The 24,944-nt window shown below is 42.4% G+C and overlaps 2 protein-coding genes and 1 long non-coding RNA gene across 8 annotated transcripts in view; 2 read left to right on the plus strand and 1 right to left on the minus strand.

The window, feature by feature from the left end:
• KLHL24 (kelch like family member 24) lies at positions 1 to 22,296 on the plus strand. Of its 3 annotated transcripts, XM_064457287.1 has the most exons (9): positions 1 to 142; positions 2,807 to 2,925; positions 5,112 to 5,210; positions 6,455 to 7,442; positions 11,921 to 12,105; positions 12,824 to 12,942; positions 14,090 to 14,278; positions 14,693 to 14,881; positions 16,072 to 22,296. In XM_064457287.1, exons 4-9 carry the CDS (start codon positions 6,523 to 6,525, stop codon positions 16,270 to 16,272), a joined length of 1,803 nt encoding a protein of 600 aa, XP_064313357.1. In that variant the 5' UTR covers positions 1 to 142; positions 2,807 to 2,925; positions 5,112 to 5,210; positions 6,455 to 6,522; the 3' UTR covers positions 16,273 to 22,296. The 3 variants fall into 3 exon arrangements, with proteins under 3 accessions (XP_064313357.1, XP_064313355.1, XP_064313356.1); XM_064457285.1 differs by lacking the exon at positions 5,112 to 5,210; XM_064457286.1 differs by lacking the exons at positions 1 to 142; positions 5,112 to 5,210 and adding an exon at positions 705 to 785.
• LOC135314338 (uncharacterized) lies at positions 21,966 to 24,896 on the minus strand. The gene is made up of 3 exons (XR_010373853.1): positions 24,322 to 24,896; positions 23,753 to 23,863; positions 21,966 to 22,510 (listed from the first exon to the last, which is right to left on the minus strand). It is a non-coding gene; the product is annotated as an uncharacterized LOC135314338 (long non-coding RNA).
• The window catches only part of YEATS2 (YEATS domain containing 2), a 51,196-nt gene continuing 51,110 nt past the window's right edge, over positions 24,859 to 24,944 (plus strand). For 2 of the 4 annotated variants that reach the window (XM_064457282.1, XM_064457284.1), the window contains exon 1: positions 24,859 to 24,920. The gene's annotated coding sequence lies outside the window, so the exon portion shown is untranslated. The remainder of the gene's footprint in view (positions 24,921 to 24,944) is intronic. The other 2 variants (XM_064457278.1, XM_064457281.1) reach the window with 1 other exon arrangement.

Raw genomic sequence — 24,944 nt, forward strand, 5'->3', positions numbered from 1 at the left:
GCTGGCAGCGCGACCGGCGGCGGCGGAGGGGCCCGAGCGCACCGCACCGTCCCGCTCCACTCCCCGCCCGGCCCGACCCGACCCGACCAGACCAGCAGCTCCCGCGGGGCGCAGCGCGGCGCAGAGGGGCCCCTTCCCGGCTGTGAGTGCGGGGCAGTGGCCGGCGCGGGGCGCGGGGCTCGGGTGGCGGCAGGCCCAGAGCCCCCCGGGAGGGCCGGGAGTCCCCGGGGAGGGCGCGGGACCCCGCCGAAGCGGGGCTGTTGCGGGGCCGGGGCGCGGGGCCAGCCGGGACCGTTAGCCGCCGCGGAGGGGGACAGCGTGTCCCGCGGACCTGCTGGGCAGTGCGGAGCGACCGCCGCGGTGGTGTCGGGCCCTCGGCAGCGCCGGTGCCCCGGGACCTGCCAGCTGTGTGTGTCGTGTGTCCGGCCCCCCGCCCCCGTCCCCGTCCCCGTCCCTGTCCCCCGCGTGCGGGTGGCGGGGCCGGCCGGGCGGGCGGAGGGGGCTGGCGGTACCACTTCCCCGGCCCTCCCGCCCCGCTCCTTGCGGCGGGACAGCCCCGCGCCCTTCCGGGACCCCCGGGCGGCGGGGGGGGGCGGTGCTGCGGTCGCGGATTGGGCGGGCAGGCGGGGGGAGGCGCGCCCGCGGCACAGAGCCGCCCGGGGATTGGGCCGGGCACGGGGGGGGCGCTGTCGCTAGGGCGGCTCGGGGTGAAGGTGAGGTGGAGGGCGCGCTTGCGCGCGGCGGGTCCCGGCGGTGGCGGCACGGCGCAGGCGCGCTCTGTCGGGGTAATGGGGGCTGCGGGCAGCCGGTACCCGTTGGCCGGGAGGGAGGGGAGGAGCGGGGCCGGCTCGGCCCGGCCCGGCCCGGCCCGGCCCGACCCGACCCGGGGGTCCCCGCACCCCGGTGCGGTCCCCGGCGGTCTGGCCCGCGGGTGCAGAGCGCCCAGGTTCTCCTGGAGGCGGCGGGGCCGTTGCCGCTGCACCGGCGGGTCCGGCCGCGGGGCCCGCGCTCGCCCGCCGCCGGCGGCTGTGGTTTCCCCCGTGCGTGGTTTGCCCTGCGTTGTTTCGCCGCCCTTGGTAGCGATGTTCCCGCCGCGCAGGGAACCGCGTCCGCTCTCGCTGGCCGCTGCCATTTTGTGCCGGCGCGGCCGCCTCCGGCCCGGCGGGTAAACAAGCGGCGGGCGGGCCGGCGGGCGCCCCTGCCCCGGCCTGGAGCTGAGCCCGGCTGCTTCCCTGCGCCGGGCGGGCTTTGCTTCGGATGACGCGTTGCTCCTTTATATAGCAAAACAACTTGGGAGTGTTTTGGGATAAAACGGTGCGCGCGGGCAGCGCCCCGGGCACGGGCAGCGCGGGCCGAGGGCGACACCGGCCTCGGGCCGCCCAGCTGTTCTTCGCGGGGCTCTGCTCCCCGTGTTCGGCGTTGCCTTGCTCGGCAGGGCCCTCGGCGGCGCACCCGCTGTCAGGCGCACAGGTTTCTGTGCTAGTCCCGTTGTCGCATCGCCACGTTCAAAATTCCCGTTCCTTCGGGTGACGGCGGTCGCGGCGGCGGCGGTCCGTGGCTCGGGTGGGGGGGTGTTGGCTGAACCCCCTGGAAGCCCGTAAAACGCGCGGTCTGGATGCGTGCAATGGCTGGGGCTTTGCTTCTGTTTTTGTTTTGTTTCCATCAGAATCTGAGTATGTGTAAATATGATAGTGAAACCAAGGTGGAAGAGTGTTGACTTTTTCACAGCCTCTTCCCCTAGATCAAGGACAGTATGCAGTGCCGGGGATTTATTTTTTTTTTCCCCCTCACCAGCGGGTGTGTGCACTTTTAGGTGACCTTTTCACTTACAAAAAGGTTACCTACAGACTTCTGCACATTTTAAAGGTGTTCCTTTTCGCTGCTTTGTTTTGTTTTGTTTTACTTAATAATCATGGGTCTCATGGCCGAATCAGTTCCTGGTTTTGTGGGGTGGTTTTTTGAGGCCACTTAAGGCTTTTTTTTGTGTGTCATTAGCTTGATTACTCTTGAATTTTTGGCATTCAGTGTATATTTTTTTTTATCAAAATAGTGTCTTATGTTAGAATAAAACTTCTACAGTGCAACTAACTCCTTAGCATGTCAACCAGCTTGTTCACTTTGAATTCTTGTTTACTAGTTCCTCAGTGTTCTTAAAGACTATTCGTCTTAAAGGCACTCAAATTCTCAATTTCTATTGTAAAGCAAGATTTTAAAAAATCCAAACAAAAACCAGTCCTTTAAAACCAACAACTTTTTAGTCGTCGTTAATACACAAAGAAAGAAGAAGGAAAAACAAATCTGCTGTGTTTGCTTTTTGGTGGAGGGCAAGGTTATGTTGAGTTTTTTTTTGCCTCTCTTGTCCTTTAAAAGAAAAAAAACTGGAGCACATGTTGTGGTTGAGATAGAGTGTTGCTCTAGATACAACTGGGAGTTTTTCTCTAACTCTTGTGGTAACCAGACATCTGAGCTGAAGCACATCTGCAGATGTTATCTGAAATCACAAACAACAAAAACTACAGCTGGCCAAACCTGAGCTACAGTTCCCACGCTTCAGAGTGGAAATACCATTTGTGTTATTAGTTTGGTTGTGTTCCCTCAGGGGTGCTGTTGCTAATACCGGAGTACCAGGTAACAGCAGACGTGACTCCTCTGCAAGCGCCGGCTGCTGGGCTCAGTCGCGCAGGCCGTGGCCCTGTGCCCTGAGCGTGCTGGGCTGCCAGAGGGCTGTGCTGGGGCTGTGTGGGAAGCTCCTGCTCTTTGCCAGGGCAGCTGCCTCTTTCCAGCGCATCCTTTTCTCCCTTTACAGACAGTCACCGGTCCGGCCACGCCACGCGAGCGCTGGTGCTGAGGTGACGCGGCGGTGGGCGCGGGCGCAGGGTGGAAGCCACCTCCGCTGGCAGCAGCAGAAGCCCAGCTCAGCTTCAGGTACTCTTGAAACTACACCCTGAGGGTGAGCTTTGGAAGTAGAGCTCAGGCACACCTGATGACTAGGTGTTACTGAAGTGCTTCGTCCCGACCATGGCTGTGTGTTTCCTCTGCTGCTTTCTGTCACCCTGTGAATGGGCCAAAGGAGTTCTGTGACATAGGAGTGGCAGAAAAGCAGCTCTACCAGAAAGCTGCTGGCTGTTGCCAGAGCTGCCGATGAGGAGAGAGGGGTAAAATACATGAAGATATTGCAGTGGAGGAAGGAGGAGTTTCGTGCAGCATAAAAGCAATTTGCATAGGAGGATTTACTGATGGAAGGGGTCAGGGCAAACATTTTATAGCCCTCATTTACCAGCCTCTGAATTGGGCTCTTAGGTTATTTCTGAGGAACGCCCTGTGTAGACAAGCCTACAGACAACATAGGTTACGGAATTAGAGGAACCTGATTTTTTGGTGAACCCAGCTTAATTTAGAGTTCTGCACGGGCAGGTAACATCCATGTTGGAACTTTGTGTGTATTTGTAAAGTATTTTTTCAAAACCTGTTGATAGAAAGTGTGATTTTGCCCCCCCCCCCCCCCCCCAGGTTTTTGAGTAGGTAGACTGATTTGCTTAAGGTCCTTCCTTGTTGACCCTTGCTCAGGCAAGCAATCCAATGCATTTTATATTTTTTTAATATAATAATTTTCAATAGTTGTTTTTGGGAAAAATTTCTCTTGTTTTTCTTTCGCTTCATCTAATCTTACTGAAGACATCTCACTGTTAAATTCTCTAAATGATTGGTGCTTTATGACACAGTCTGTAGGCCTGGGTAAGTACCTTTATGTACACTGAAGTTGTGTTTTCCCTCCTTTGCGCACTAAACAGCTCAGCTTCAGGCATGGATTCCCCTCTGCCTTTCTGGCTTTGGGGCTGAAACATGGGGCAGGCAGCTGGAAGTGGTGACATTTTAAAACTGCTAGAGCAAGATTTGCAAGAAGGCCATATGCATGTCTGATAGAGCCGAACATGTGATAGCGCTACTGATAGTCTCAGAACATTACTTCGCTTAAGCAAACCTACAGAAGTAATTAACTGTACAGAAATTGAAGCACAGTATATTCAAAAGCAATAATTTCTGCAATGGAGTGTAATTCTTTTTCCTTTCTATTCTCTTACTTGTGGATTTGCAATATTTATCCCTTTGATTAGTTTTTGCTCCATGGACTTTTTTTTAGTTTCCCATTTATTTAAACCATAGGGACATGAAAAAAATACGTTGCTGACCACTAATTTTGTGTTGTTCCAAGCGTGTAAACGGCATCGCTTCCTTCAGTGAGTAGTCTTAATCCATAGCCCTTATTCCCACTTACTAGTGATTGAGTAATATAGTGTATTCTTAAGACTTAACTGCTCACATAATGAGAAAGACTTAATTTTCAAGGCTTTTTTTTTTTTACTTAGTTGTTGTGTTTTGCCCTCTCGTGCAACATGCCAGTGTCTTGTTTCTGATTTCAGACTAAATTTGCTTTGGAAGAGATCCATTAGCTTTCGTGAAATTACTCTGATTTAAATATGTGACACTGGAATCAAGCCTTCAGGGTTTTACATTTCCTTTTTCTACTGCTGATGCTTTGTTTCTGCCCACTTTTTCATGCTGCAGTATGTAATATGTGTTATCTGTAATATATTATTAAAGCAGTAATCCACTAGTATGGAATTAATTGCAGATAAAGTTCAGTGTAAGGGTTAGGGTGTTAGCAACAGAGCTGGGGTGGTGGAGGTTGTTGTTGTTGGTTTTGGTTTTTATCTGGCCTGTGTCATTACAGGATAAAATGGTTGTGAAATACACTGGATACAATATCATCTACAGATTACACTGTCTACTTATGCCTCGTTAAAATCTCTCCGAAGCAGTTATTAGATAGGCTCATTGCAACAGTGTTTTTCAGGCATCGAAGAGACAACTGATCCTATTTTAATTTAAATTAAAATTAAATATTTTGTAGGGTAAATGAGCCGTACCAAGAATCTACCTTGCAAATGTCTAAAAGATTTTCTATGGAAAATGGTAGTTGTAAAACCTCTTTTCTCAATGAGTAAATGTACAACACATGTTCCTTTCATGCTCTTTAAGATAGTGCCTTCTAAAAGTGCTGTGTAAAAAGTCTGTTTAAAAAGAGCATGTTCATTGTGTTCTATATTAAGCGATGATGTAGCCGGGCTTGGATTGGGTAACTGCAGCTCTGAAGATGCTAGCATGTCGGGAAATGAAATTGTTGTGAGGAGCTGACGTTTACTGACTGTGTAAGTGGGGAATGAAGGAAACTGAATATAACCTCTTGGAACCATGAAAAAAATGTCCATAAACTTCAAAATAATTCAGTGCATGTCCTTCGAGACATACAAATAAATATTACAAGCATTCGGAGTGATACCTGTGTCAGACCCAAGAGGGCGTTTTGCCCAGCCTCTTGCTGCCACAGTATATTTTGGTAGCCATTCATCCAGTTCATCTTAAAAAAAAGCCCTATTGCTGCTAGGTTGGTTGATCATGTTACCTCTAATATGCGGTATCTGCAAAATCAGCTGCATTTTCTTCACCTGCAAACTTTAATATTGGCATATGCTGACATCTGAGTACTTGATTTTTGCAAATTCAGTACTACGATAATGTCAGTCTGAGTTTGGATGCTGGGGGGGGAACGTTGTACACTGTGTGTTTGAAACTGGGAAGTGTTTGAGCAAAAAGTTTTGCATGTAACTTCTTTTTCTAGTAGTACTTTGGACAACAGAAAGTGTCCTTATCCTCAGTGAAGTTGCCCTTGGGTTCTTATTTTCAGTAGTTTTACACAAACAAATGTAATTCTTTCTTCATTCCGTTTTGTGTGCTAGCAGTTTACATTCATTTTTAATCGAATCTTAGATTATCAGTGAACTCATGTTTAGATGCTAGGAGTGAACAGGTAAAAGCTTATGGTCAAAGTTACCCATTGAGATAACTGAATGTTATTAAACTCTAGTATTATAAGACTACGTTATGGTAGACTTTTTAATGACAATGGATTGATTTTGTAACTGAATTTTCATTTTGAAAATTTTGGTCTTTCCCCCCCATCCTTTTTGGCTAGTGCTATTCTAGTGGTACTTGGAGCCTTCAGCTGAAATGAGGATTACACTGAAAAATGAGAAAAGCCCAAGCTCTGGATATTTATCCAGGAAATCTTTGGCTTCTGTCAGTCAGGTGATTTGCTGGAGCCAAGATCTCAGTTTTTTCATCTTGAACACTAATGCAGTGCCAGTGAGGCTGGGATGTTCAGAACTTGCCATCCATGACACCTGTTCTATGGGTATATTTTTGTATTTAATGTGTTGCAGATAATGCTGCTTTGCCCTGCACAAGGGGCCGGTCATTTGCCCTGTGATGCTGTGTCACCTCTAGTAAAGGACAAAAGTTGCACTGATCCTTAACAAAACAACGGTCTTGTCTAATGCTCGTGTTGAAATTAAGAATATATCAGACTGAATACTGAAGTGTTTTAATTTTTCAGACCATAGCACTGTGAAGGAGAAACTCTGCAAACTTTTCTCAATGACTCTATAGCCAACTGATGTAACAATGGTACTAATATTGGGACGGAGACTGAATAGAGAGGATAGTGGGATACGAGATTCCCCTGCAACCAAGCGGAAAGTTTTTGAAATGGACCCAAAATCGTTGTCAGGCCCAGAGTTTTTTGACTTCTCCTCAGGATCATCCCATGCTGAAAGCATTCTCCAGATCTTCAATGAATTTCGAGACAGCCGGTTGTTCACAGACGTTATTATCTGTGTGGAAGGAAGGGAGTTTCCCTGCCATCGAGCGGTTCTCTCAGCCTGCAGCAGCTACTTCAGAGCTATGTTTTGCAACGATCATAGAGAAAGCAGAGAGATGTTAGTGGAGATCAATGGTATTTTTGCTGAAGCTATGGATTGCTTTTTACAGTATGTATACACTGGCAAGGTGAAAATCACCACAGAGAACGTGCAGTATCTCTTTGAAACATCAAGTCTCTTTCAGATCAGTGTTTTGCGTGACGCCTGTGCCAAGTTCCTGGAAGAACAGCTGGATCCTTGCAATTGCCTGGGAATCCAGCGCTTTGCAGATACGCACTCGCTCAAGACGCTGTTCACCAAGTGCAGGAATTTTGCGCTGCAGACGTTTGAGGATGTGTCCCAGCATGAAGAATTCCTCGAACTGGGGAAAGATGAGCTTATTGATTACATTTGCAGTGATGAACTGGTGATCAGTAAGGAAGAGATGGTGTTTGAAGCTGTGATGCGCTGGGTGTACCGGGCAGTTGAGTTGCGAAGACCAGTGTTACATGAACTTCTGACGCATGTCAGGCTCCCGTTGTTACACCCAAACTACTTTGTTCAGACTGTGGAAGTGGACCAGCTGATTCAGAATTCCCCAGAGTGCTATCAGCTGCTGCATGAAGCCAGACGATACCATATCCTTGGAAATGAGATGATGTCTCCCAGAACTAGGCCACGCAGGTGAGGAAGGCTTTTTTTCTCTCTACTTGGTTCTGTAGAAGGACGTAGTTTGATGTACAGATGTTTGATATACACTTGCCCAGAAAGACATCTCTTGCAGATTATTTTATTTTGCATTCTGGAACCACTACAGTCATGCTTCTGTACTACCCCGCAACACGTGAAGCTCACAGGTCTTGCAAACGTACATAAGTGAGTCCTTTTGCACAGACCACTTTATTGCTATGGAATAAACCACTGTTCAGGTAAGTGAAGTCATGTTACCTTGCAAGTAAAATGTTTTCTAAAGATTAATGTTTGCTAGGTGAGATCTTGAGTTAATTCATACAATAGCAGCATCTTGAAAAGAACTTACTGTGCTATGGCAGGTAAACCATTCCATTTCCCAACCTTCTTTCTTTTTATAACAAAGCCGTGTAAGTGTAGAGCACACTAAAAGGATGTGGATGAGGATATCTGTTCAGAGCATTCACCTGCTACATCACAGATGCTTTACAGATGGAGTAGTACACAGAATTGTAATAGACAATAGACAGCAGAACACATTCTTATCTGTAAAGAAACTAAATCTTGCATTTTTAAAGAATTATGAAGCGCTTCCTGAAGTATTTCATACTTACTCTATGACACTTCAATAATTGAGAATTGCGGCTTCTTAATAATGAGTTACACAAATAGGTGACTGAAGCTGCAAGAAGAAATGAGGAAGAGTCCATTAGTGGCATTTATGGGCAGTGGTGGTTACATTTTTTTTTTTTCCTGAAAATATTTTCCCAGTAAAAGCCTCACCTCCACATGGTAAACAATAAACTACCACATTGACAACTCCAGCTGATTTAAGCTGTAGTTTTAAAATCGTGTTATGTTGAGGTGATGCAATGATGCAGCCTGGACGAACAGATTGTGTTAGGAGTTACTCCTCTTTCTTTGCTCTTAGTCATATGTGGTTGCTGTACAGTGACTCTGCAGGGAATGGTTGGGTTGTTTGTTTTTTTGGCATGTGTTAAAGGCTTGCTTATAGGGGGGAAATAAATATTTGGCAAGCATTTGCCCCATTAGTGGCCTTCCAGTATTCAGTCCTGCTGTGAGAGAAGAAATTCTTCTTGAACTTGCAGCCTTGATGCCAGGTTTTCTAAGCTGTACGCTGCCATGGAGGGTTTTCGGAAACTTGTGTTTTGTGGCAGTTTGGGAACTGGAGTAGCGTCAGTTTCTGAGGCGTTTCGTACCCTCAGTCTGGGCGTGAAGGAGGGACCATGGAATCAGGACCAAAGACCTCCTTGTTTCATGACCAAGTTGGGAGGGGGGCGGGCTGTATCTTGCAGTATTTGGTGTGGTGTTTGTTGTATGATTATTGCTCAATTTGATAAAGAAAGCAAATACACTTAGACCTAACAGTTTTGTCAAACTGTGTGGTGGTATGTACTTGAGACTCTGAATAGCCTCAGTGTAATGTTGCAGTTTGTAAATGAAGTACCTTGCCTAATACAGGTGATTTCTGAGGTTGGGGGGGTGGGTTGGTCTGGGATTTTGTGGGTTTTGTTGGTTTTACTGCTGAGCTTATTAAACTGCACTGTGAATTCCAGTAGGCAAGAACAAGAGAGGTAATTTACAAAGAGAAAAACTGGCTGGCCTCCAAGCAGGATTTTTTTCCCATTTTCTATATTACATTCATGGAATAGTTCTTTGTCCTTTTTTTTTTTCCTGTTGCCTACAGCAAACAGATTGCAGGTCCCTTTTCCCCCATGTTTTCATCACACCTTTTCTGGGCATTTCTGGGATGTTGGAGAGCTCTTTTCCTTTCTTCTTGCTTTCCTCCAATTTTTTTTTTTAAATGTAAACTGTTTCTAAAGGGAGACAGGCTGCAGGATCAGAAATTCCCATGCCAGGGTTTTTACTGAAACTTCTGGAAATTAATCGTGATTCCTTGTAAGGGTATGGGTGAAGTGGGTTCTATCAGTTTTTTTAAAAAGAACAGTGTGGATTGCAGTTCACGGTTGTTTTTTTTTCCCCTTTCTGAAGCCAGTGAAGAGTTTCCTGAAGTAAATAAAAGTTTGAAACATGGCGTAATGGTTGCCTGCTTGCTGTTCATGTTGTGTGCCGCTAGGCATTGTTGACAAATGCAGAAGGTCTTTTCGAAAGAGCTTTTCAGTTATGTACTTGCAACAACATAGTGACATCTTGAGGTTGTCTCTCATGTTCCTTTTAAGTCTCTCTTGTCCCCTGCTGGTCATGTTGCACAGCAGATCTCCAAGCCAAGATCAAGCAGTGAGCAATAATACATTTCCACATACAAAACCAAAACAGGCTTTTCCTACCGTGGGCTTTGAATTATCTTCAGATTTTCATATACATGTGAATTCTTACGTCACACAGTTCCTGTTAAGCTTCTGATTACAGCATATGAGCATCCTCTTCAGTTAGAAGCTATTACATTAATACATTTTAACATGTTCTTTTTGGTTGGCTTTAGAAAACCTTAATGCAGTTACTTATTTTTACCCCAAGGACATGAGTTTTTATTTCACTGTATGTTTCTGTCAGTTACTCATTTGCTACCTAAAAGAAAATTAAACGGTGGAGGGGGGAAGAAGTAGTGATTTACCAGAATCCTGGTAATTGTCACCCAAACTTCAAATGTTTTTGAACGTAATCTGTTTGAACTACTGAAAGTTCCTCTGTCCAGCTGACAGTGTGCTGGTTGGTGTTCTCACCTTGTCTATGGGTCTGCGTGTAACTCGGGACCCCTTGGGAACCCGCTCTTGGGAATGTGCGGGATGATACGATACTCTCAGTTGTCTTCCACTCCCCCTCTTCTATTTTGTGTACCTTTCCCTGACATGAGAGTGTCTCCTGGAATCTCTTTAGTGCCTTTTTTAGCTCACCTCTGTTATTCTGCTCACACCCTTTCTTCTGAGGGCCACAAGGAACTTCCCCTCGCTTGTCCTTTGAGAGATTCTTTTCAGAGTTGTTCCTTAAAAAAGCAAAAAATAGTAACAGTAAATACATAGAAACCAGGAACGAGCATCTCCTCAAAGCTGAGCAGCAGAAGAGTGTTTCTTCTGACTAGCTCAGGTGCGTAAGTATGCTTTCTCTGTGTATGTACTATAACCTTACAGTACGTTATCGTTTAGCATGGCCTTTGCCACTTCAGAATAGTCTGAGTAGAAAGATATTTAATAGAAGATATTTAGAAAGTGTATTTAAATTGTGGTCCATGGTGACAAGGAGATAGAAGGGCTAAATAGTTTTATTCCTGATGTTTCAAAACAGGAAAAATGTCATTAGGATTTATAAGTTAATATGTGCACAAGTTCACATGTTAAGAAATTTGGGGCCAGATCATGCAACTTTTATCTCAAATGCAGTCATAAGGCTTTTTTTTTTTTTTGAGAGGACTGCAGTATGCAGCAATGGTATGAATGAGGTGCCTATTCATACCAGGATTGAAGTTAAATCACAACAGAACAAAAAGACTTACTAAAAATAAAATTGATCTTGTATGCAGCTTTACTTGATCAATAGACAGCAGTCGTTGAAATAACTATATCAGTGCAAAATCCTTTAATCTAAAAAATGCCCTGAAAAGAAAGTATTTTGACAAATGCTTACAAGAAATTATAAAATTGAGAGAAGGAATAAAGGTTAGTCACAGCTTGATTTGTACATCCAAGATGGTTGATTCTCTACAATCAAATGTGGGTTAACATACACCGAGGTTTGTTATTGTTGTGAATATAGAATATGTATAATGCAGAAACATTGGGTTAGTAGAAGGAGAATGAGAGTGTGGAATAGAATCTAAAGGCTTTTTGTGTACATTACAGACTGTCTAATGCTTATTTTTTTCACACTAGGTTCAAGTTTTTGGTCGAGGCTTGAATTTTTATTTCAGCATTCCTTAAGGTTTATCACTTTAACTGCATTGCCTTTAATGGGTCTCTTTCTTCTCCCTTATTTTGGTGACTCTGTGCCTTCAGCTTTTTTTGCAGGAAATAACCAAAACCATTTTAAACTCTTTGAATATTTAAGCAATGTAAATACTATAAATTTTGTAAAATTTGGGAGCACATGGGAACAGGTTTCAGTGTGAAACAAATTGCTCATCTTATTGTCTCAAGCCTCACTTGAACTCAGTTTCTGATATCTGCATACACAGTCGAAGGAAAAATATTACTAGAGTGAGGACTTTCTGTATTTTTTAAATTACTTGATTTTTACGTAGAAAGTTGCGCAGTGCAACTCCAGCACTTACATAGAACACCTGTCAGTGTGGTAACCTGCTATGTAATGAGACAGCTGGAAACAGTGAAAACATCTGTTTGCTAAATGCCTCTTCTTTTTTCTTTTTCTTTGCTGTAGAAGCTAATGCTAAATAGTAAATTTTCCAATTTTCATACAGTTTTGAAGACAATGTTGTTTGGCCTCCATGCACTAATAAATATCTTCTGCATCTTAGTTTTCTGTGTTCACTTTTTTAGATCAACTGGTTATTCTGAGGTGATAGTTGTTGTTGGAGGCTGTGAACGAGTTGGAGGGTTTAATTTGCCATACACCGAGTGCTACGATCCTGTAACAGGAGAGTGGAAGTCACTGGCTAAACTTCCAGAGTTTACCAAGTCTGAGTATGCAGTGTGTGCTCTGCGGAATGATATTCTTGTTTCAGGTGAATAATCCTAAAAAATTTAAGACTTCTTTTTTCCTGTGTTGGTTTGGGTTATTATTTGAGTTTTTGTTGGTTTGGGGTGTTTTCTTTTTTTAAGTAGTGCGACAGATCTTTGTACTATGAACTTCCAGAAGTTTAGCTGAAAGTCACTTCCTTATGTAAATGGTAAACTCCAGCCCCAAGCCAACCTTATTGTAGAAAAAATCGTCTCCTGGGATTTTTGTTTGGTATTAACCAGTAGGTTTTTCACAGCTGATTCCAGGATATCAGTTGTATTTAAGGAGACTAGCTTATACTTGTTAAATATGCTGCTTTAAAATACAGTAGTGGCCTGTTTGCAGCAACAGTTGGAAAAATTACAAACAAAAAATCCCAAGCAGTCTTCTCCCAGCAGTGTTTTCTCTGCTACAAAACGTGCTGTGTGCTAGTGAAAAATACCGGTTGCCTAGGAGCACTGCAGTGCTGGTACATTGCTGGTGACTCGTTTCTGTCGTATGACTGCCGAGACCCCAAAAGGAAAATAACTTACTGTATGTTTTCATGTTTGAAATCCACTGGAACTGACTTTTTCAGTCTAACGTATAAATAGAGATAGATCTTTATTTCACCTATAAAGAACATGAAGTTTTCATTGCCCACTGTAGAGGGGCATGTTAATAGTTAACATTTCTCATTCAATAATTAATTTATTCAAATTTGCATATTTTTGTTTTTAAAGGTGGAAGAATCAATAGCCGGGATGTTTGGATTTATAATTCTCAACTTAACATTTGGATCAGAGTTGCTTCCTTAAATAAAGGCAGATGGCGTCATAAAATGGCTGTTCTTCTTGGTAAAGTAAGAGAAGTATATTTATAATTCTTTTTTATAGTGGGGATGTTTGCTGTAGGTAAGGGAACAGTGTAGAAAACGTATTTAGTATTACTTCAAATTTTCTATCAAATGATTTTAAAAATACATATTTTCAAATAAAAGGCTATTTTAAACAATAAGGCTCTTCAACAGTCAGACATCATCCGTGGGCATGAAAATCACGTGCCCCTCAGGTTTTTGGTTGGGTTTTTTGTGTGTGTTTTTTTTTCCCCCGAGGGTGTGTGGGGGATGGCTGTGGTGTTTTTTGTCATTGAAGTGTCTTATCCCCAAGAAACAATTTTTTGTGGAGGCAAAGAAGCATCTGGATTTGCCTATGTTTCAAAAGTGCTGTCAAAAGTTTAAGTTTATGCAGTTATTAACACAGACTGGTACTGCTCTGAATGTCAGCTCTGTGCTCTTTAATGTTTTGTATTGAAATTAACTAAATATATACTGTGGGGAAACGGGAGTGTTTGCTGTATTTTGAACGCATATATGCCTTAGCATAAAAATGGTAGTTGGGATCCACTGCCTGTGAGGATTCCATTAATGAAAGTTAGGGAAGATGTGCATGTGCAAGATGTCCCTTAGAGCGAGTAACTCCTCGGAGATGAGACTTGCAGCTGGAGCAAACAGAGGGAAGAATTTAGACACAAATAATAATGAGCTCTGCTTAAATATGAGAGAAGCAACAGGAAAGTAAAGTGTACAGACTGAGGAAGAAATATTTTTGTAAGCAAGTAGTAAAAAGGTAAAACACAGAAGAGCAAAGGTAAATTCAGATGGACTTCTGCTGTTTCTGAATGTAATCTGCAAATGGGAAATGTGGAGAAGTGCCTTTTTTTAACAAATGCCACTCAAATAGGAAATTTCTATCTCAGTAATAATAATACTGTGCTTTGGACATGTGTTTGCAGTGTTGTTCCACATGTGACTGAGTGGAACTTTCCAGAGCGTCTTTACCTATTACTTTTAGACCATCTTCTTCTCCTCCTATGTATAAATTAAAAATTTGAAGAAAGTATCCCTTCACAAACCTAGCAAATTATGATTCTTGCAGCTTTAAATTAATATTTAAATGCAATAACTACTCTAAAAATGAAATGATGATAGTTTTCACCACTGCATGTAGGTATATGTTGTTGGAGGATATGATGGGCAAAACCGCCTCAGCAGTGTCGAGTGTTATGATTCATTTTCCAATCGATGGACAGAGGTGGCTCCCCTTAAAGAAGCTGTGAGCTCTCCAGCAGTCACCAGCTGTGTTGGCAAACTCTTTGTCATCGGGGGTGGTCCTGATGACAACACGTGTTCTGACAAGGTTAGTTGATTGTATTTGATTACATCTTCTATCCATGGTAAACAATATCGGTGGTTTATAAACAGATCATACAGAATCTGTTCTAACTGTGTTGCTGAATGGAGTATGGAATTATTATAATACAAAAAATAGAGTAGAAAATGTTAATATACTATTGTCTTTCTCATGGTTACTGTCATTGGCTTCACAAGTTCTTTGAATTCTTAAGCCTGGGTGTTAGGAAGATAATGTTGAATATGGTGCATACATAGACATTATTGATATATGGATCTATATTTATATTTACTTCATTTTCTTGGTGAGATATTGCCCGCTAGGTATTACTGCTTTGGCTGTCTTGTATAACTTGTGTGGGTGTGCCAGGTTATTGTTTCAGTTAGGCTTTTAATCTGAAATGAATGTATTTGTTTTCAGGTTCAGTCTTATGATCCCGATACTAATTCTTGGTTGCTCCGTGCAACTATTCCTATCGCAAAAAGATGTATTACAGCTGTGTCTTTAAACAATCTGATCTATGTTGCTGGTGGGCTTACCAAAGCAATATACTGCTATGATCCAGTTGAGGACTACTGGATGCATGTACAGAATACATTCAGCAGACAGGTAATTAACACTAAAAGGCCTCTAGACATCTGAAAGGTATTTTTTTACATGAGTATCTAGGCATGAAATGACTATACATTTGTTTAACCCTGTTAAAATTGCATCTCTCGTTACATTCTTGCTTTACTACTTCGTCTGTATAATTCAAAACCTCACGGAAGAAGAGGTTTCTAAACTAGTCGCTTTTCAGCTGGCTGTCATTGTTAGCCAGTCCAGTCGTCTTGTTTGAGAGCAGTTACTGCTGGAGAACTGTGTAACAGTGTAATGGATGATGTTTTTAATTGTATAGAAATTTATTTCTGTCAAGTTCTGCTGCATGTTTTAATTTAGACTGAAGGCAGTAATTCCCTTATAATTGATTAAAGCCTTTCAGTATAACAAAATATTGAAGGCTGTTTTACAGTGGGTTTTTTTCACACTGTAAAACACAGAAAGTATTTGATGTAAGCAGTGAGAGCTGTATCATTTACACGTATGGAACATGGAGCAGATTTTAAAAATGTGTCTCCTCAGCAGTAAAGTGTGTGCATATCAGTTAATTTTCCCTATGTTTTTAAAACATTAATCACAAACTCTACGGTATCTACCTTATCAGAAATTTGTTCTTTTTCCTGGCCTTCCTCTAGTCCTGTTTTGATAGTGTTCTCTATTCAACTGAAAACTTTTTCCATGCCTGCTTTTAAGGAAGAAATAAAATCCTCTCTCTCTCTTTGTTTGAAGTAAGACATAGCGCTGTCTTTCTTATGCATTCTCTTGTTAGTCATGGCCTTTTATCCCCTCCTCTGCTAATATCCCTCTTTATTGTCTTACTCATCCAAGGTGCTTCTTGTTCCCATTTTTCCATTAATAGTACCTACTCTGGTCCCTCTTCTGAAAATTTTTGTTCTTTCCTCTTTTCCTTATCTCAGAGGTTTAAATGGTAAGTACAGTGTTAAGCTGTATTCCATTGTATCCCTTGTCTGAGCTATGTGTAGTGAAAGCTTAGAGCTGAAATAGTCCCTTCTGTAGGATTGTGCTGCTGCTTTCCCCAGTTATTGTGCTTTCTGCATTGGCCCTTTCAGGAGGGAATAGTATAGGCCAGTCTGTTTACAAACAGTAGTCACAATGCTGTCCTGCACTGGGGTAGACATGCACTAATTGAGGTCTTGTCTTTTAAATAATCATGTATTCCTTTGTGTATTTTGAAACAGGAGAATTGTGGCATGTCTGTGTGTAATGGAAAAATATATATCCTTGGTGGAAGACGAGAAAACGGTGAAGCCACAGACACTATTCTTTGTTATGACCCTGCAACGGGCATTATCACAGGAGTAGCAGCCATGCCCAGGCCAGTATCGTATCACGGCTGTGTGACAATTCATAGATATAATGAAAAAGGCTTTAAACTGTAATTTTTTTCTTGAAAAAAGAAGATGGCACGTGAAACCAGTGGTCTGCTGCAAGACAGGCTTTTTAAAGATTCCTCAAGTGGGGAAAATGCCCTTTCCCTACCTAAGTGTCATGAAAATTATATCCTGTGCCTTTAGAAAAAGGGTAATTTAATGTACAAAACAAATCTACAAATCTATTCCAGTAACCAGAGTTCAGTTATATCTGCTATGGGCTCTGACACGAGAGCAGTAATAGTATGTTGTACTAGCACTCAGAAAGTTTACCCTATGTGTGATTGGTAATTCAAATCTTGGAAGCTTTGTGGGGAAAGTGCCTTCACAAGCATTTGTGCCTGTGTCCTAAGAAGTGGTATCTGCAAGGTGTTTCAGGTTCTGCTAGTTGGAAAAACACATAGGCAAGTAAATTGCAAGGAAGCATCTAGGAAAATTATCTACAATTTTAAAAAACTTACATAATTCATATGCACAGCATTCTTACAAGCAGATTACTTGGCTTAACCGAGTAGATTTTATGTCAGAACATGCATGGTTTGGAATTAAAAATAATTTTTAAAAAAGGAAACCAACAAAAGCTACATAGGACGAATACTAGAATCTTTGAGGAATGCTTTTTTCTGAAGAAACTGGTTGTTCATTGAGCCACTGCAACACACTGCAGTGGCGATTGTGTACCTTAACGCTATGGACCTTATTCATAGTGTTGCTAAATGTTTATCAGAAGTACAAGGCTACACGACATGGAAAACTAGTGACCACAGGAGCATAGGCATGTGTCTGTGAAGCAAATTTTGAATCCCAGTTCGCAACTTTTTGAATAGTAAGGCTGAAGTGTGAAAGTTACTGGGTTCACTCTTTGCTCACTGCTAAGTATCTCTAAACTATTCGAGGAATAAAGGATGATGAACTCTGGATTCTTCCTCTTTTCTGAATCACATTACAAATTACCTGACAATAGAGGTGGGGACTCAGGTTGCACCCTACAACTTATAAATTGGTCTTTGAATCTCATCTGCAGATTTGGCAGAGTACCCGCCAAGTATTTCTTGGACTTTCTTCAGACAATCACTTTAACACAGTTGAACTACTGTATTAAGCTGCTTGGCCACAGATAAAGAAGTTCTGGGAAGGTCCTTCTTGTCACCAGAAAAATATCTGTGGACCTGTCCACATAGCCATATGAGGCAACTCCCACATAACATGTTTTGGCTGATTTCGAAGCCTAGGAAGCGCCTGTATCTTAATTCCCCCTTTTGGGTTGGTTTTGGTTTTTTAAGTCCTCCCTAGATTTCTGTACTAGGTCTCTGTATTTCTAGTACACAGTTGTATAGTTGAGGCACAAGTTTATAAAAACTGAAATAGCACTTGAGAGTTGGAAAATGAATAGGATTATCTGTGTACCAATTTCCTGTTAATCACCAAAAACCTCAAGAACTGCCTTTCAAAGGAATTCTGAGGACAGCAGCCAGTAGGGAAGTTGGTCAGTGCCAGGGCAGAAAGCAAAACCATAAGGCCCCTGCAGAGACAGCCCTGGCCTCGGGGTTTCAGTCTCTGTGATTGCTCAGGAGGGTGAAAACAAGCACCATCTCTGGAACGTTGTTTGTTCCACTGGACTTTCTTCATCTGTTTTCCCAGAGTATTTCTTCATGAGATGGAAATTCTGACCCTCAGTGAAGCTATTGCCAAACTGGGAGTCATCATTTTCAGTAAAATATGATCATGACTTTTAAAGAGCACTGGGAGCTGCACTTTGTGATGCATTAACTTGTAACCTCAGGAAAGGACACAAACTTCAGTTTCTGGCTGAATACCAAACACTGCTTTGTATATGTTAAAAATACTGATAAAATACAAATCTCTGTATCAGCAATGTAATTAGCAAGTCGGTCCCTGAGCATGTACATTCATGTTTGCCCTAAAAAGAAAGTCCCTTGGTAATGTAAGACAAATTAATCAGATAAATTAATCCTTTTCTAAGTTTCTTGTGTTCCTGCTCACCAAGTGTTACTTTGAAAAGGTAATTTCAGTACCTGTGAATAAGGTCCGTTGATAGCAATGGTAATTGCCCAGTAACTGGTATTATATACTAACACTGTATATAACTTGTGCTGTCATTGCAAATGAAAATGTAAAAAATTATAGGAGCACTTCGTTAGAGATGCAATTTGAAAAATATTCTCCTTTCCTTTGATTTCTTTCTTGTTTGTATTAAGACTTGTAATGTTGATTGTCATGCTAAACTGTTTTAAACATTCTTTATTCTGTAGGTGTAGAACAATGTAATTTATGTATAGGTATCTTAATCTGTTTATAATACTGCACTACTCTGTAAATAGCAATATACTGCTTTCTATGGTTTTGAAGATTCATTTTATAGTTTAGTTGTCTTTTCTTAACAATTAATGTACTGTTACTATTATTTTGAAAAAGACATGTTTAATGAACCAGTAAATCCAGAAATGTAGAAGAAAGCTTCTGCTTACAACTCTTGAGAACCTGTATTCAATGCTGAAGAGTTACATGTGTGGAGCATTGCTAAAATGGCAGTTAATCATATAATGATTTCCTTAAAACAAGCAGAGGTTTGTGGGGTTTTTTTTGCTTGTTAATTCTGTAAATAACTTACACTTATGGCCTGCTCTGTTAGAACAATAATTTTCAGATGTACTAGAAAAGAACAATTCAACTTTGATTTAATGAAAATGTACCACTTTTCTAGAAGACTGCGTTAATTTGGAAGTTGCATTCCTGAGCCACCTGTACTCCGATGCATTTCACTTAGGTATAGATGAAATCAAAGACTTAAACTCTCACTGTTATGCATATCTAGCTGCTTGCATTTTATGAGATTGAGCAGTGAGTTCATGGTTTTTTTGTCTCAGCTAGGAGAGAAAACTATTAATGTCATCTGGTATAATCAAAAGATTTCCATCAGAAATGGTAATAGGTTTGGCAGCTCCAAAGTAGAGATACCTGCACAAAGATGTAACTTCAGTCTAACCATACATGGGAAAAGGGCTCGAATATCTCCAAAGTCACACCTAAAAAGTAAACTCCAAGAGTTGTCTAATATTTCACTCTACTAAAGAGATAACTAGCTGTTAAGTATTTCACTCTTAAAAAGAAATAAGAGTAAATGTTTTCCTTCTCCATTTGCATGTCCGCTTCATGAGTTACATCCTTCTTTTTCTTAGCAATATGTTAATTGAAAATAAAGTTGATGCTTCCTTGCAGGCTGACTTCAGGAAGGTTCTGAATTGATAAGTTCAGTACTCTATTACAGTGCAGCCTATAGCCTTCTGCTTTTAGATACACCATGCATTCCCTCATTTTACAGCCATCAAGCATGTACTGTTACCTGGTAATCATTTAGTTTTACCTGTAGGCTCCCTTCTTGGTAATGCTTAAGTAGGCATAATTTGTGGAATCTCTTCCATTTGTACCAGCAGATGATTCATTTTGTACTACGTGCCTGGTATGCGTTCTGAGGATTGGACACTGCTTTCCACTCTAGTTCCAAGTGTCCAGAATTCTACTAATTTTTTAATGGGCACCAATGCAGTTCTCATGAAAATTTGCTTTTGTTTCAACTCTCTGAAGCACAGATATCTTTAAGGGAGATTATGTTGATATGGGCCCTTGTCATAATTTACTCAAGCTTTTTAAATTGTATTTTTAACACTGCGAATTTTTGAGAGAGGCTGACTGTAGGAAGAGAAGGTGCTCACCTTGATGGAGGTTCAGAGGAAGCTTTGGTCACCAGTGCTTGAGAGCAAGGACAGTGCTGACTGTACCAGCTTCTGCCTCAAAATAGTTGAGTTCACCACATTATCTTAGATTATTACTTAATTTACCCTGCTTTTGTTTTATTTGATCTAGAAGGACAAAACAAGAAGCAGTCCCACTCCCTGTGACTTCAGGTTTCTCTCATGCCCAAGGCACAATGATGTGCTGGAGCTGTCACTCACAGCGGGTGGGCAGAGGCGTGAACGTAGTCCACCTCCAAAGAGATGAGAGAGAAACTCGGTGGCGGGGGAGGGGGGCAAGAGATGGCAAGAGGAAATACAGTGCATTTGGGGTTCGTGCATTTGGCTGGGCTTACTGGAAACCAAGACATTCTGGATGCTCATGTTTGCAGTTTCAGGTGCGGAAACTCAGTTGGTAAAAACATGACATGTTTGTCAACTCACTGAACTCAACTGGAGCAATAAAGAGCATTATATGGTCATAGTTTTCTAGTGGCAATGTTCAGGAAAGCCAAAGGTTCATTTTTTGTAGTTGCCCAGATGGACAAGTGTGTGGGTTTTTCCTGCTACTAAAGGTGGCAAAAGCCAATTCAAGAGTGTTAAGGAACTCATGAGACTTGATCACTGTGAGGCAAAGTGAATGTTTTCATCTGAATGTAGTCTTATGCACAAAAGAGTACAAATTAAATAGTTTGTTATGTCTGGTCAAAAAAAAAATCTGAGCAATATATACTCAGGAGTCTACAAGGTAAGATGAGATTTTTAAGGAGAAATTTGATATCTGGTTGCGGGCCAAGCAGTGATTATTTTTTTAAAATGTCTAGCACACAAGTTTCCTTAGTGTTGCATTATTTCAGTTGGTATTAATAAAAATAGATCTCAGTGTCAGTTCATTGTGATTGCACAGTGGTATGAGCATTGCCACAAAACAGTAAGCAGCCTCCTACCAACCCCAAACCAGATGTGTGAATCGCATTCTTGGCACGCTTGCCGTGTCTCAGCTGTCTTCCATAACTAACGTTACACGTAAATTCATGTTACTCAAAGTACATAGCCCTGATAAAATTACTAAGAACTCTATTTATAGGAACATTTCTTTTTTTCTATTGTAGTGCTCCTGTCTATGTTTATGTGTGCACATCTGTGCACGTGAAAATTTTGTGACCATTTTCTGATAACACTCTTATAAGTAATGCATATAAAAGTCCCTGTGTATAGCATGTTGATAATGTAATTATGGCTTGCTTTGTATTATTAGTTTCAAAGAAAATAATATGTGTTAATTTTGAAAATACCTGTGCCTTGAATTCACCTATATTTTTATCTGTTGTGAAAAAGAGTTTGGATTACTTCTCCCAGTTTATCTTTATTAGGATCTGTCTTACTGTCCAGACTGTTGATGTCCTTCTAAGAGAAATAAATCTTGCCATTCATTAACTAGAATAGTTAAACCTCTTGTTTAGAATATGCCTGGAATGCTTCCATTATTACAGTGCTATGGCAGATTTAATCTAGGGAAATGGGTATTTGGTTTTTTCCTATTTTTTGTTTCCAGCACTCCGCAATGACAAAGGATTTGAGTTTAATCCTTGACTTCCTGTCCTTAACAGGTATAGTTTTTTGTTTTAGTCAACAGCTTCTACGGTGTTTCTGAATGTTCCGACTTGCCAGTCATGAACCTCTTGTTCAATATATGTAATGCAAAGCAATAACATGGTGCAGCATGGCAATAAGCAAATCAAGAGACTTGAATGTAATGTACTATTACTAATTTAATCTGTGTAAATGCTGGACCTATGAGTCATTCTCCTTTTGGTGCACCTGTAGCAGTTTGGAGTCAGATTCACAGGAGCTACTTGGCCATGGAAAGAGAGTTTACCTTCTGAGCTGTTATTCATGTGATATCCTAGCTTCACCTGAAGCCATGTTTTGGTTTTCCTTTTTTGCTGAGGAAAATAGCAGTTCATGTTATTCCTTGCCAGCTCCTTTTACTGACACACAAAAGGTGTAGTTCTGCAAAGATCTTGTCTTCAAGAACAACCTAGTGCAGCACAAATGACATTTGAACAAAAAAAGTGCAGACCACTTACCATGTGCCAGAGTCAGTGTCACGTTATCTTGCATATAACATTAAGGTCTTCAGATTGTGCAGACAGTAGAAAAGTGATTTTGTAATGTAGCCCAATTGCAATAACACCTGTTATTTAAATACATTTCTTGCATAATTCTTTGAAAGTTTTTTAAAGTTCAATGTACCTAATAAATATTTGCCTTTTGAATAGTTCACTGTGTTTTATTTAGGTTATGAGAAGTTTCAGGGTGGGGCTTGGTGGTGTAAAGAGGAAACTCCTTCCTCTTTTTTTCTGGGTTATTTGACTTGGTGGATTCTGCTCCTCTGCAGTCTCCATATCCATCCATCGATCTCCCAGTCTAGGTGTTCTGCCTGCTCATCTTTCTGTCCTTTACTATTGACATGAGTAAAGGCAAGCTGGAGGCTGTGCAGAAGAGTAAACTTAAATAAAACTTAAATTGTAAAGCAGGGGGGTAGGATGTGAGATACGGGTTAGTCCTGGGTGTTGCAATGGGAAGAGGATCTGAATGGACTTGGAAGACAACCAGCATGGGAAATCAGGAAAAGGTAACAATGCTAGGGAGGAGCTTGGCAACAGTGCAGGTTGAGAAGAACCTCATGGAAAGTTCGTTGTCCTAAAATTAGCTACTACTTTACTATCTTGAGGTCCTACTTGGCAGGGTAAGGGCTCAGACTGATGAGGTGGTGTTACTGCAGTTGAACTGATAAACTATTTGGTTTAATACCCCATCTTTTACAGATTATATCTATCTTTCATGTATATTCTAGTGGAATGCTAGCTGTACTCCTGGCTTCCTCTTCCCTATAACGTGCATTCTGGATCTCAGACTTGGAACTTGCCCTTCACTTCATCCTAGTCTTGCCTTCTTCCCAAAAATTTTAGGTATTATAGCAATCAAATGCCACTTCCATAACTTTGCCCTGTAGCCCACTGTATCACAAGTCTATTCTCTGTGTGGCAAATTCAGATGTGGGGTGTTCCGGATATACCAAAATAAACCCCAAGGCACTGGGGCCCTGATATTCAATATACTCTGGTTTCTCTGACATGAAGTAGTAAGTATAAAGAAAGAGCAGCTCTTTGTAGGAATGGTGCCAGACATTCTGCATTTTAATATAACTTAGTTAAATGGACATGATGGTACTGCTGCATTTTCCTTCAATGTTTTTTTCTTATGCAGCTTTGAGCTGCAGAAAACTGGAGTAGCTGCATTAGTTTCAACAGTTTTGAACCTACCCCCCCAGAGATGAGAGAGTCTATATGTCATACTATTGAAATACGTAGTGGTTTTCTAGTACCTCTAATAATTCTAACATGAAATAAAACTTGGCAAGCCAACAGTGTCTGGTGCAGTATGGCCAGGCTCGTTTACAGCAACAAAGTGGCTCTTGCTGTGGTACCAAAAGTAAGCTACAACCAAGTTCAATGCTTCCAGAAGTTTACTTTCCTGAAAGTACCGTTGCCTTGAAGGGGAACGGTTGCAGACTGCGAAACAATGGGAATGTTTTTGAGGGCTGGAAGCCCATTTAAGATACTTTAAGTCTTAAAAATAGTCATGTGGCGGCAATATTTTAACAGCCTCTTCCTCTTTCCATTAAGCAGGAAAAAGGAAGAAAATAAAATTGAACTACATCATATACATACTTTTCCTGATGACCACAATACAAATTTAAGTAAAACAACAGTCTCAATAGATTTGCCCTAGTTCACAGTTGTTGCTTGGTTAGAAGTCAGAAAGCCATTGTAGTAGTGGTCCTGAAATCAGAAAAAAGAGGACTTTAAGGGCTAAGCCTTGAACATTCAGCATACGCTTGCTAATTAGTGACCGCATAAATAAGTTTGCAAACACATGTATGAGCAGGGCACTAATTTATGCTGATTAGCAGCTGGCTGCATGAACCATGGGACTACCACAGACGAAAACACTATTTGCAGTTAGACACACCCAGCAGAGGTATCTGGCCAAAACCAAACACAAACTGTGGTGCTAACTGCACGATTTTGGACAGTTTTAGCCAATTTGAGAGACTATGAAGACCACAAAAGCTTTGTGCACACAGCAGGTTAAGGGCAGGCCGAGGCTGCCAGCCCCCGTCGTGTGAGGCAACACTGCGCTTGTGGGCTTTTGCTGCCTTGTTGCTTGGGGTTTTTCCCCCCGTTCATCCTCCTTTCACTGATTACTGTATTAAAGTACCTTCTTCATATTTTATTACTTAATAAAATAAAGTTGTTTCGGCCAGTAAATCAGGATTAAGGCAATACGTGAATGTATCTAAGCAGAAACATCACAACGTCACTAATCTCGAGGCTTTTTGCTGATGTTGAGGATGAATTACCGCCCACGACCGTGCGTTACTTCCGTACCCGCGGCTGGAGAGGCGCGGCCAGGTCCCCGCAGCAGCAGCGAGGGCGGCTGGGCCGCCTTCCCCTGAGGGGCCTTCGCCGCTCTTCACTCTGGGAACCTCCTCGAGGCTGGCGGCACCTGCCCGCGGCGACAGGTGCCGGGATCCCTCCCTCCCTCCTTCCTTCCCTCCCTCCTTCCTTCCGTCCGTCCGTCCGTCCGTCCTGCCCCAGGGCGGCCGCCGGCCCCGCCCCGCCCCGCCCCCTCGCCGCTGTCCGCCTGCGCGGGCCCCGCCCCAGCCGCTGACTGGCAGCCAGGCGCGCGGCCCTGCGCTCATGGCGGCGGCGCTGCTGGCGGTGGCGGCGGCGGGACGGGGCGGCGGGGGCCGGCGCTGAGCGCCCCGGGGCGGCGGGTGGGGGCGGCCGGTGTAGGCGGCGGTGGTGCGGCCGGGCGGTGCGCGGCGGAGCGTGGGTGAGGAACGACTGTGGGGCGGGC

Source organism: Phalacrocorax carbo, chromosome 7 (assembly GCF_963921805.1).
Source record: "Phalacrocorax carbo chromosome 7, bPhaCar2.1, whole genome shotgun sequence".
Classification (NCBI taxonomy): Eukaryota; Metazoa; Chordata; class Aves; order Suliformes; family Phalacrocoracidae; genus Phalacrocorax; species Phalacrocorax carbo.

Bases quoted from the DNA above. Each gene is read 5' to 3' on its own strand.
- KLHL24 (XM_064457287.1), top strand. From the start codon at position 6,523: ATGGTACTAATATTGGGACGGAGACTGAATAGAGAGGATAGTGGGATA. The intron at 7,443-11,920 runs GTGAGGAAGGCT...TCACTTTTTTAG, and splicing joins CCCAGAACTAGGCCACGCAG to ATCAACTGGTTATTCTGAGG. The intron at 12,943-14,089 runs GTAAGAGAAGTA...CACTGCATGTAG, and splicing joins TGGCTGTTCTTCTTGGTAAA to GTATATGTTGTTGGAGGATA.